The sequence below is a fragment of the Calliphora vicina genome, chromosome 4 (genome assembly GCF_958450345.1).
Source record: "Calliphora vicina chromosome 4, idCalVici1.1, whole genome shotgun sequence".
Classification (NCBI taxonomy): Eukaryota; Metazoa; Arthropoda; class Insecta; order Diptera; family Calliphoridae; genus Calliphora; species Calliphora vicina.
The window spans coordinates 52,577,895-52,590,691 of NC_088783.1; the positions used below are offsets into that span (position 1 = coordinate 52,577,895).

General features: G+C 30.8%; 3 protein-coding genes and 1 pseudogene across 3 annotated transcripts; all 4 read right to left on the reverse strand.

The window, feature by feature from the left end:
* Nucleotides 1–2,003: 2,003 nt before the first annotated feature.
* LOC135958429 (lectizyme-like) lies at nt 2,004–2,788 on the reverse strand (annotated as a pseudogene).
* A 2,503-nt stretch (nt 2,789–5,291) lies between these two features.
* LOC135957300 (diptericin-D-like) lies at nt 5,292–5,832 on the reverse strand. Its single transcript, XM_065508020.1, has 3 exons — nt 5,709–5,832; nt 5,613–5,642; nt 5,292–5,555 (listed from the first exon to the last, which is right to left on the reverse strand). Exons 1-3 carry the CDS (start codon nt 5,784–5,786, stop codon nt 5,346–5,348), a joined length of 318 nt encoding a protein of 105 aa, XP_065364092.1. The 5' UTR covers nt 5,787–5,832; the 3' UTR covers nt 5,292–5,345.
* A 693-nt stretch (nt 5,833–6,525) lies between these two features.
* Nucleotides 6,526–7,350, reverse strand: LOC135957298 (lectizyme-like). The gene has a single exon (XM_065508019.1). It carries the CDS (start codon nt 7,348–7,350, stop codon nt 6,526–6,528), a length of 825 nt encoding a protein of 274 aa, XP_065364091.1.
* Nucleotides 7,351–12,010: 4,660 nt separating this feature from the next.
* LOC135956730 (diptericin-D-like) lies at nt 12,011–12,538 on the reverse strand. Its single transcript, XM_065507298.1, has 2 exons — nt 12,399–12,538; nt 12,011–12,327 (listed from the first exon to the last, which is right to left on the reverse strand). The coding sequence occupies exons 1-2, from the start codon at nt 12,504–12,506 to the stop codon at nt 12,121–12,123; spliced, it is 315 nt and encodes a 104-aa protein (XP_065363370.1). The 5' UTR covers nt 12,507–12,538; the 3' UTR covers nt 12,011–12,120.
* Between the last annotated feature and the right edge of the window lie 259 nt (nt 12,539–12,797).

Here is a 12,797-nt window from a genome sequence, read left to right on the forward strand (position 1 = left end):
TTGTGGGACTTATGTGTTAGCTATGACCTATTATCGTTCGATTGTTATAAAATATTTTAACGTGATTTTTATGTATTTATATGAGAGCTGGTGCCAATTATGGGCCAATATTCACAAAATTCAGTATTATGATTTTTGAATACAAATTACTGATCTGTATACTATTTTTATTTAATATATGGATGCTATGACCTATTATGGTCCTAAGTATTTAAGGGCTATTTTTGTAGAATTTCATATAAACAACGCTATTAACAAGAATGGATCTTATGTGGGAGCGATGCCGAATTATGCACCAATATTTAAAAAATCTTGTAGTACGATTCTTGGATACAAATTACTCATCGGTGTAAAATTTTGGTTGAGTGTAGATTTTTATGGATATTTGTGCAGGGTAATGTGTTTTCCTGAAGTAGTTCTTATATGGAGGTTATGACCATTTATGGGCCTATCATCATAAAATTTGATACATCGATTTTTGTATATATTGAATAAATTTGTTTTGAAATTCAACGTGATAACTATATTTGTAAGAAATTTATGAGGATATTAGTGATTTTCGGGAGTGGATCTTATATGGGAGCTATGGTTAAATATGGACCGATATTCACAAAATCCAGAAGTATGATTACTGGATTCAAATTACTGGATCTGTGCGTAATTTCATTTTGATATCGATATGTTTTTAATACTTTTTAAGGTTAATATCTTTTTTCGGAAATGGGCCTTATAGGGGAGCTATGACCAATTATAGGCCAATCTGCATAAAATTTGGTACAGTGATATCTATATATATGAGTATAATTTTTGTCGAATTTTAGCATGATAAATGTATTTATAAGAGATTTATGAGTACTTAACTGATTTTTGGAAGTGGACCTTATATGGGAGCTATGGTCAAATATGGACCGATATTCACAAAATCCAGTAGTATGATTTCTAAATATAAACTATGGATGTGTGTGAAATTTTGTTTTGATATTGATATTTTTTAGATATTTATGTAGGTTATTGTGTTTTTTGGAAGTGGTCCTTATATGGGAGCTATAACCAATTATCGGCCGATTTTCATAGAATTAGGTACAGCAATTTTGGTATATATGGGGATTATTCATGTCGAATTTCAACTTGATAGCGATATTTATAAGACATTTATGCTTATTTAAGAGATTTTCGGAAGTGTACTTTATATGGGGGCTATGGTCAAATATGGGCCGATTCACGAAAAATTTTGTAATATAATTTCTTTTACCACGAAACTTATTTTCGCTGAATTTCATGTGGATATTCCTATTCTGTAGGCATTTATAGACCATATAACCATATTTCGGGAAGAAATTTGTATGGGGGCTAGGAGAAATCTTGGACCGATTCTTATAATTTTAACCAGAGTTACTCCTTTTATCATAAAAGTAACGAGTGCAAAATTTTATGATATTAGCTGCAATATATTTACAAAAAATGTCCAAAAATATATGAAAATTATCAATTTTTTTTTAGGTTGTCCCATATTTTCATTCATAACTTTGGTTCCACTGTACCGATTTCGCTGATTTTCAATACCAAACTGCTTAGGAGAACAATAAACATTCTTTTTGCAAGTTTAACCATTTTGTTTGTCTATTTTGGACGTGAGCGTGTTTTACACAGACAGACAGACAGACAGACGGACAGACAGACGGACATGGCTCAATCGACTTAAAATTTCATAAGGATCAATAATATATATACTTTGTTGGGTCTAAGATGAATATTTCTCAATGTTACACACGGAATGACAAACTTATATATACCCTCATTCACCACTTATGGTGGTGGAGGGTATAAAAAGTTAACACATAACAAGATTTTGTGTTAATGGGGGGTAAGCCTGACAATTTGTTCCCAACATTAAAGGAAATATATTTCTATTCTAACAGAAAAATTAATTTAGATTTAGATCGTTAATTACTTTTTTATTTTCTTATTTCAATATCTCATACACATAATTGATAAATAAATACTTAGAATAAAACATAGTAGGCATTTTGGATTTTAGCAACCCAGTCAATGTAGGCCGAAACACGGGTGTAGATGGAGGGTAATTTTGCCAAACCACAGGGAATATAGCCCCAAGAAACAATACCCACCAATTCAGAAGGAGCACCTTCATGTTCAATGACCAAAGGGCCACCAGAATCACCATTGCAAGCAGAAATGCTTGTTTTCAAAGTGTGAGAGCAAATATTGGTTTCATCAATGGGAGCATCTTCAGCTTGAATTTCGGTTTCAACAGTTTGCAAAATTTTGGCACCAGTTAAAATGTAAGCTTTAGGTTGTCCCCAACCATATAAATGGACTTCTCCAGAGTGGATTTCTTCAATGGCAGGTAATGAGGCGGGTTGAACATATTGGTTGTATTGCAAAGGTTCAGAAAGATGCAGAATAGCAATATCGTAAGGACCAACACCTCCACTGTACTTTTCATGTACTTTTCCCCAATCAACTACTTCTCATCAAGGATGGTATGTTCGTGTAAACCGGCTACAACAGCCATGCCAATGGGATTACTAATGCAGTGAGCAGCAGTCAATATCCAGTCCTTGGCAATTATGGTGCCACCGCAACTATGAGAATGGTTCGGAGTTTTTCTCAACGAAACAATATAGGGGGCGGTATGAGGTACAGCATCATGGCCCTTGATGACAAAATCACTAGTAAAACTGGGAATAGGCTTTTGGGCGATATTGGAAACCGTGCCTGCATGGGCGCAAGCCACCAAAACTGCTACCACTACTAGGAACTTCATGTTGTATGAATAAACAAACTCTTACTGATTAATTTTGAAGTTGTTTGCCTTATTTATACTTACTAGTATTAAAAAAAAGTTATATGAAATAAATAAAATCTCAGAATTGAACGATTATGATTATTGGCTTATACTTTTGATAATGATTTACAACCGATAATCGCCACTACTACCCCACAATATCTAACATGTGTACTTAAATAGTACAATGTGCGTTTAGCTTTATTTTTAGAAAATTAAAACTTGCCAAAAACCCAAACATTTAATAACTAATTGGGAAATTCTCATAGTTTTATCAGTTGTATAAATTTGTAATTAATAAAATGTTAAGCACTTTGTTCAAGTACTTTATAAGCATTGGTAAATTTAATTTTGAACATTTAATCGCCACAGTACATATTATGGTCCTATTAATATTATCCCAGCTTGCATTTTTTAAAGTTTTAATCTAATTCAAGTAATTTTTGATATTTCAGTGCGATTAAAATGCTGGAATATGCGCTCGTTTTCTGATCATAAATGATACTTTTGTCGTGAGAAAATGGTACCCTACACGCGACTCTTCTAATTAAAAAAAAATGTTGTTTACCTAAAAATATTTAAAATATATACAGATATATATTAGTGCTACCAAAGCTCTGAAAACATTTAACTTAATTGTGCGTAACAAAAATTCAAGATTTTTGATCCAGGTCAAATATGACCAAAAGATATGTATAGATATTTTTTGCCAATTTGTTTTCTAAAAACCTAACGTAATTGTTGACATTTGAAATTAACCCAGATATGCCGACTGTACTACATGTAGTTCTTGTTTACAGGATACTTCACGTTTATCAAAATACCATTTTTTGTTGTTCACATACTTAGTACTCACCACTATCTCATGGGAGATTGTGTGATCGCATTATTTTTTGCTACTATTTTCGAGTTATTTAATTTTTAGTTTGTGATATTTTCAAAATGCCCATATTTAGTCATTATGGACATATCTCGTTTGTACTGAAAGTAAAATTTTGTACATTTACAAGTGAATAAATACTATATTTTTTTTGAATTTATATTTATGAAGAGTAGCTTGATTGTTATATGCATGAATGTTTCATTATTGCGTTTTAGTTTTTTTGTTGTGACCCCAAAGTCCTATATATAGGACGACTTAAAAAACCACTTTTTTCAATAAATTTTTAAAAAACTTTAATTGCACTAAGGGTCCTCATGTAAACGCTTAAATGCCTCGCAAACTGTGCAATCTGTGCATTTTTACACTCTCGCAAATGAACTGTCAAAAAATGTATGGAAATTCGTTTGCACAACCCCGATAAGTTTGCGCGACAATATAGACTCGCAAACTTGAATTTATTGTGCATTTGATGAATCAGCTGCTTTTGTTTACTTTTATTAATAAGAAATAAAAATCAAATAAAATATAAAAATGTTGTGCATGTGAAAATTCTGTAACTTTGGAACAGAATGATTGCATTAAATGGCATTGTGTATGAAAACATTAATCAACAGCTAGAATATAAACAAAATCTTGCAAACTCTGTATATCACCGTTTGTTCCAAAGATTTAACTTTCATTCAACATTTTTAAAATTAAAATTTATACAATTTGAAAAATTTGTTAAGGCTTTTGTTGAATTTATTTTTATTTGACATTTATATCAAATAGAGAAAAATTTAATGTATAAACTTGCACAAAATTGATAATAATTGGGTTCATGAAACACGTCGCGCAAATTTGCACAATTGAACAAATGGGAAACTTAAGCGTTTAAATGAGTACCCTTACTGTTTTTTATTTCTCATTTGCTTCCAAAATAATATAAAAGTACTTTTAAAATTATCAAGCTCAAGACGTCGGGTTAAATAAAATTCATAAAATATCAACCACTCACTTTTAGAAAAAATTAAATTTTAATTTCAAAATGGGTAAAATTTGACCCGAAGACTTTGTGAAGGTTAAAAAGCTAATCAAAATTAGAAATAAACCGAAAACCGGTTTATAAAAAATGTCGAAGAATCGATCACCCTAGTATATATGAACTTATTTGTGCTGAATTTTATTTGGATACCGACATTTTTAAAAGATTTATGCTGGTTAAATTGGTTTTCGCAAGTCTGACCTATGACTAATTATGGACTGATCGCTATAAAATTAGTTTGAATGATTTTTTTGTATATGAAATTTATTTGTATTGAATTTTCTTTGAATACTATCATATGCTTATTAATGAAACTTTCGAGAGTTCGCCTTATATGGGAGTTATGGTAAATTATGGACCGATCTTTATCAAATTTGCTAGTGTGAGCTTAGATTATATATAACCTATTTGTGCTGGCTGAATTTTGTTTGGATATCTAAGTATATAATTAAGATATTTTTGAAAGCTTAACTAAAATCTATTTTTTATTGTCTAAGAAAATTGACAGTTTTATTGGTAATGTGTTCAAGAATTGTTCAAAAATTAATCTTGAAAATCGAATCAAAAACAAAATATTTTTAATAGTCTTGCAGTTTTAATACTTTTTATTATTATCATGAATTGTACAATCATTTACCAAATTTATAAGTGTAACCAACACCTCCATTATATGCTGGACGACTGTTGCCATAAGGACCACCCAAATGTTGACCATAACCAGCGTTGACATCAACTGAATGACGTTTATTTTGGCTCTCCCAAACCTTTTGCTGAGCACCTAAGCTTACATCAAAGCCCTGTTTACGAGAACCACCACCGCCACCATAAAGTTGAGGCAACTAAAATTAAGATTAAAACTAGTTAAGTATTTTCCCTTTAAGGATGATTTAACTTACATTTTTGGGTTCTTCTTTAGGCAAAGTCAACTATAAGATGAATGAGAATCACAATTATTTTATTAAAAATATTTGAAATCAGTTTTAGTATTTTACCTTAAAAGGCTTATTTTGAGCCTTTACCATGGCCGCCATACACAAAGCGCTAATTGCCAATAAATAAACGAACTTCATTTTGCTTGAGATTGGTTTAGTTCAATAAACAATTGTAGATTGATGCCGATCTATGAATTGTCTGATTCTTTTATACGTTTAATTAAGCATTGTTTCCGGAGCAGGGGATTTACTTTAAAGAAAAAGTACTTTTAATTTTATCTTAACTTGACTAATACATATGTCTGTTCTTATGTATTTTGTTTTTGTATTTTTAATTTATATAAATATTTACTTTCTTATTATAAAACAAGTACTTTTTTATGATACAATAAGTACTATATTCTGGTAGATGTAATTTTTTATATTGCGGCTTATATATAACAATATTAACCCATAAAACGCAGTACAAGTTTTGTAATCTTAAGGGTCTCAAAAACATAGAAATATAGAGCGGAAACTAGAAAAAACTCAAACAAAAAAATTACTCAAAATAATCACACATACGAGTGTTGTTTTTGTTTTCACATAGTTTTTTCTACTAATACATTCTCACCACTTAGGTTTTTGACAACTGAGTTAGGTCTTGGACAGCAGAGTTTCCGCTCTATGTCTATTCTCTATGGTTTAGACAACGAAATAATGTGGGAAAACTCGACAGTATTTGAATATTAAAAATAATTTCAAAAAATAAACATTCAATTTGAATATACAGACTGCAAAAGATTTTTTTTGATATGAATTAAAACCATATACATTTTTAATTAATTAAACAAATTACTTTCTTCAACAATTACTTTTTTATTAGTTTAATAAAGATTTAGTATAGAACATAATAATCATTTTGGATTTTAGCAACCCAGTCAATGTAGGCAGAAACACGAGTATAGATGGAGGGTAATTTAGCCAAACCACAGGGAATGTAGCCCCAGGAAACAATACCCACCAACTCAGAGGGAGCACCTTCATGTTCAATGACCAAGGGGCCACCAGAATCACCATTGCAAGCAGAAATGCTTGTGTTCAAAGTGTGTGAGCAAATATTGGTCTCATCAATGGGAGCGTCTTCAGGTAAAGTCGCTTTGCAGGCATTGAATTCAAGAATTTCGGTTTCAACAGTTTGCAAAATTTTGGCGCCAGTTAAAATGTAAGCTTTAGGTTGTCCCCAACCATATAAGTGGATTTCACCAGAGTGGATTTCCTCAACGGCAGGCAATGAGGCGGGTTGAACAAATTCGTTATATTGCAAGGGTTCGGAAAGGTGCAAAATAGCAATATCGTAAGGACCCACACCACCAGTGTACTTTTCATGTATCTTTCCCCAATCAACTACACGAGATTGAGATTGCTCATCAAGGTTGGTGCGATCGTGTAAACCGGCTACAACAGCCATGCCAATGGGATTGCTAATGCAGTGAGCAGCAGTCAATATCCAGTCCTTGGCAATGATGGTACCACCGCAACTATGAGAATGGTTAGGAGTTTTTCTCAACGAAACAATGTAGGGGGCGGAATGAGGTACAGCATCATGGCCCTTGATGACAAAATCACTGGTAAAACTGGGAATAAGCTTTTGTGCAATATCCGGAAGGGTGCCAGCTTGGGCACAAACTACCAAAACTGCTACAACTACTAGGAACTTCATGTTGTATAAATAACTAAGCTCTTACTAATTGAAATTTAAAATTTTTCTCTCTATTTATATTAAACCCATATTGAATAATATAAAATCTCAGGTAGATCGATTACGATTATTGGCGCATAGATTAAATATTGATTTACAATCGATTATCGCCTCTTCGTAGTATGTATTTGTGATAACTTATCAAATTTAATGAAAGCCATTGATCGCATGCGAGAGATAAGCTTTATTTGGAGAAAAAAAATTTCAAAAAACCAGAACTCTGACAATTGGGAAATTCTCATAGTATAATCAATTTTATGAGTTAATAGTTAATACAAATTTAACTATTTAATAGAAGTACTTAATAATCATTAGTACAATTAATTTCGAAATTTGTAATTGATCTATGAAAAATATGGAATATAGAGTGGGAATATTCAGCAGATCATAGGTTATGAAGTTTCGTGAAGTAAGACTAGAACAGGACTTTTCCGATATAAAAAAAGGTTTGTGTGCAGACCCTATAGTCAGCGTAGAACAATATGTCTTTATTTTAACATTCTTTATCTATCAACAATTGCACTAGTTAAAATATCGACAACTTTCTTATAAGCGTGAGTGGAGAGAGATACATTAGAGACAACTGTTCTAGTGTATTTCTGGTGACATTGTCAATAGGTTTAGACAATTACTAATTATTCAGTAGTGCTACAGTCTATTGGTAGATTTGCAATGACAAGCTAATGCTAAATGTCAATAGAAGATTACATTGGCTGGGATAATACTGCCACTAGTAAATCACTACAATTTTACTATTAGCATTCCCTGCTGGGGAAAAACACATTTGTGAAGAGATTATTGCACTAAAGGAACCCTAAAATATGTCACTATGGTAACATCGATATTCATACGCGATCTTGGGGAACAACTGTTTAAATTAATGCCATTAGGACAGGACTCTTCGGGTATAAAAAAGGTTTGTCTACAAAACCACAGTTATAAAGAGATAATTGCATTAAAGTAACCCGAAAATATGTGACCATATATCTCACTATGGTAACATCAAAGTAGTTTTTGGAATTGGACCCATAACACTTACATACCTACACGAATTCATTCAGGATCATGGTGAACAACTGTTTGAATTAAAGCCATATCCATGAAATTTCATCTCATCCATAGTCCTATATAATAGTTCCTACATATAATCATTGAATTAAGATTCAAATTTATTTTCAATTATTTCAGTTACTAGTATATATATTAGAGTGACAATCAGTTGTATGGAAAAAAATTTTTGTTAAAATTTTGAAGAGTGCCGGGTGGAATATTGTGACACTAGGCCTAATTGTTAAGTGCTGAAAATTTGAGCCAAATCGGGCAACGATTTCTGGACGCGCATCGAGGTCAAAGTTCAGATATATGCAAAATTTTACTGTTAGTATGGAATAAATAGGTGAAACTCGTTAATTTTCTGCATTGTTTTCTAGAAATGTGTAGATTTATTTATATTAATGAATATTACATTAAAAATTTGTTTTGGAAATTAACCCTGTATCTCCTTTGGTTCAAAATGACCCAAAAACTGTATTATCGCCAAAATTAGAGAAAAATGCAAATTTTTCAGTTTTTGAAAAAATTTTGCTACTAAATAAATACTTTTGCAATTGAATGCAAAAGAATCGAAATATGTACGTAATTATCGTTGTAATGAGATATAAATGACAAAATTTGATTAAAAAATTTTAAAGTTATTACAAATTCGGCAGACCATTAACGTGTTTCAGGCCACTTGAACAAAAAATTTAGGAAAAAAATTAAGATATTTCGAGAAAAATTAAAATAAAAGTTCATTTTTACTTAAAATATGTCCATATTTACTTGTATACGAGTTTTTGTCTTCGTAGGATACCGTTAACCTATTCGCAGGTATGGCCAAAAAAAATAATTTTTTTTAACGGCTGTTTCAAAACTCCATTTTCAAATTTTTAAAAATTTTGTTAAACAAATTTCAGATTTTTTCGATCAGCACATTGGGGTTTATTGAGATCAAAATAGGGAATAAAAATATGAAAAAATTATATCAATACCTCTTACAGTTTTTCCGTACATGCGATTTAAATTTTGCGTTTTTCAAGAAAAACTAATTTTTTGTCCATATTTAGGCGAATGAGTCCAATTTCCTTACTGTTATAAATTTTAAGTAAAACCTATTCATAATATTATAGTCCTTGTAATTTTAAATATGTTCTGAAAGTTTTACTAAAATCGGAAAACGATAACCTTTGAATCGTGAAGGTCAAAGGCCAAATTTTTCAATATTTGGAATTTCTAATGAAAAGATAGCGAACTGTTATATATTTTTGTGCCGATTTTCATGAAACTTGAGGAAAATATATAATGAGGGTCTAGCATTTACAAAAACAGTGCAAAAATGAATTTTAACCTTTAAGAGGACTTGGGGTCAAATGGTTGTGTTTTTCGTGATTTTAAAAATTGAGGGTAATTTGGACCCCAAGTGCTGCTAAGGGTTAATTTCCATTTTTGTGATGCTATTTTAAATTCTGGACTTTATGTTATATTTTCCTTAAGTTGCATTAAAATCGGCCCAAAAATATATAACATTTCGCTATCTTTTCATTAGAAATTCCAAATATTGAAAAATTTGACCTTTGACCTTCACGATTCAAAGGTTATCGTTTTCCGATTTTAGTAAAACTTTCAGAACATATTTAAAATTACAAGGACTATAATATTATGAATAGGTTTTACTTAAAATTTATAACATTAAGGAAATTGGGCTCATTCGCCTAAATATGGACAAAAAATTAGTTTTCCTTGAAAATCGCAACATTTAAATCGCAGGTACGGAAAAACTGTAAGAGGTATTGACATAATTTTTTCATATTTTTATTCCCTATTTTGATCTCAATAAATCCCAATGTGATGATCAAAAAATTCTGAAATTTGTTTAACAAAATTTTTAAAAATTTGAAAATGGAGATTTGAAACAGCCGTTAAAAAAAAATATTTTTTTTGGCCATACCTGCGAATAGGTTAACGGTATCCTACGAAGACAAAAACTCATACACAAGTAAATACGGATATATTTTAAATAAAAATTAGCTTTTATTTTAATTTTTCTCGAAATATGTTAATTTTTTTTCCTAAATTTTTTGTTCAAGTGGCCTGAAACACGTTAATGGTCTGGCGAATTTGTAATAACTTTAACATTTTTTAACCAAATTTAGTCATTTATATCTCATTACAACGATAATTACGTACATATTTCGATTCTTTTGCATTCAATTGCAAAAGTATTTATTTAGTAGCAAAATTTTTTCAAAAACTGAAAAATTTGCATTTTTCTCTAATTTTGGCGATAATACAGTTTTTGGGTCATTTTGAACCAAAGGAGATACAGGGTTAATTTCCAAAACAAATTTTTAATGTAATATTCATTAATATAAATAAATCTACACATTTCTAGAAAACAATGCAGAAAATTAACGAGTTTCACCTATTTATTCCATACTAACAGTAAAATTTTGCATATATCTGAACTTTGACCTCGATGCGCGTCCAGAAATCGTTGCCTGATTTGGCTCAAATTTTCAGCACTTAACATTTAGGCCTAGTGTCACAATATTCCACCCGGCACTCTTTGAAATCTAAAAAAAAAAAATCGGCTGTCACTCTAATATATATATACCTCAAATAAACAAATTTACATGTTTTAGTTATCGTTTTTTATAAAGAAATTAGTTTAACTTTAATAAATATGTATGTGAAAACGTAGCGTCATCCTGTTGAAACCAGGAAAGCTCTACCGGATCAATGTCATTCATATTTTCAAACAAGAAATCGTTGATTATATGTAATAAAATCTTTATTTATTAACAAAACTCAATGCAATTTTCAGCGTTTTTTTTAAATTTGTCATTCTTAATAAAAAAGTGTAACAAAAACATGTCAAAGGGAATCCCGCAATTCCTAAAAATTGGTGCGAAAATCCTAAAAATGCTATATATTACAATTTACCAATATTTGAGTATATCAACATTTTTAAGCGATTTATACACGTTAAAGTGATTTTCGGAAGTGGGTCTATATGGGAGCTATGACTAATTATGGACCGATCGTAACAAAATTTGGTGACATGAATTTTGTATATATAAAACTTATTTGGAGCGCAATTTGTGGAGATACATTTATAAATTAAACATTTATGACCGATAAAGTCCAATTTCGGAAGGACATTTGTATGGGGGCTAGGTGAAATAATGGACCGATTTTAGCCAGTTTCAGTAGGCTTGGTCGAAGAAATAATATGTACCAAGTTTGATCGAAATATCTTCAAAATTGTGACCTGTACTCTGCGCACAAGGTTTACATGGACAGCCAGCCAACCAGACGGACGGACGGACATCGTTTAATCGACTCAGAAAGTGATTCTAAGTCGATCGATATTTTTGGGCGTTACAAACATCTGCACAAACGCATTATACCCTCCCCACTATGGTGGTGTAGGGTATAAAAATTTGTATCTCTAAAAGACTCGAAATTCGTAAAAAACTAAACTTTTTAAGTTAAATTTTTCTAGTCTAGAAAAGCATTTGTACAAACATTACACTACTAATTAGTATTCAAATAACTTTCAAATTAAACTAAATATTTTTAATTATCAGCCAGATTTTATATATTTATGTATTATTATGAAATATTTAAGTATGAGTGTCTATGTATTTATAAATATGAGTGTATATGCATTAAGTCAGTAATTTTCTCCAATTAACCAAATCTATAAGTGTAACCAGCACCACCACGATATTCTGGACGACTGTTACCATAGGGGCCACCTAAATGCTGAGAATAACCACCAGTGACATCAACTGAATGACGTTTATTATCACTTTGCCAAACATTTTGGCGGGCATCCAAGCTTACATCAAATCCATCTTTACGGGAACCACCACCGCCACCATAAAGTTGAGGCAACTAGAATTTAGATTAAAAGTAATTTAGTATTTTCCCTTTAAGGATGATTTAATTTAGATGATTCAACTTACATTTTTTGGTTCTTCTTTAGGCAAAATCAATTTTATGGGTTTATTATCAGCCTTTGCTAGAGCAGCCATACTCAAAACACAAATTGCCAAAAAATATACGAATTTCATTTTGCTTGAGTTTTGTTTAGTTTAATAAACACTTTCTGAATGATGCTTATCAATGATTTGTCTAGGTCTTTTATATGTTTCTGGGAGTATCAATTTGGGAAAAGGGGATTTACTTATAGCTGATAATATTTCTTATTTAAGTTGAAATATAATTTGATTAATATTTATACCTTTACATACATACTTATGTTTGTTATTTTTTTTATATATAATAGAGATAGAGATTGTACTTTTTCTGATGTGATTTTTAAATCGGGGACTTATAAATTATCTTGTTATAGATCGATGAAA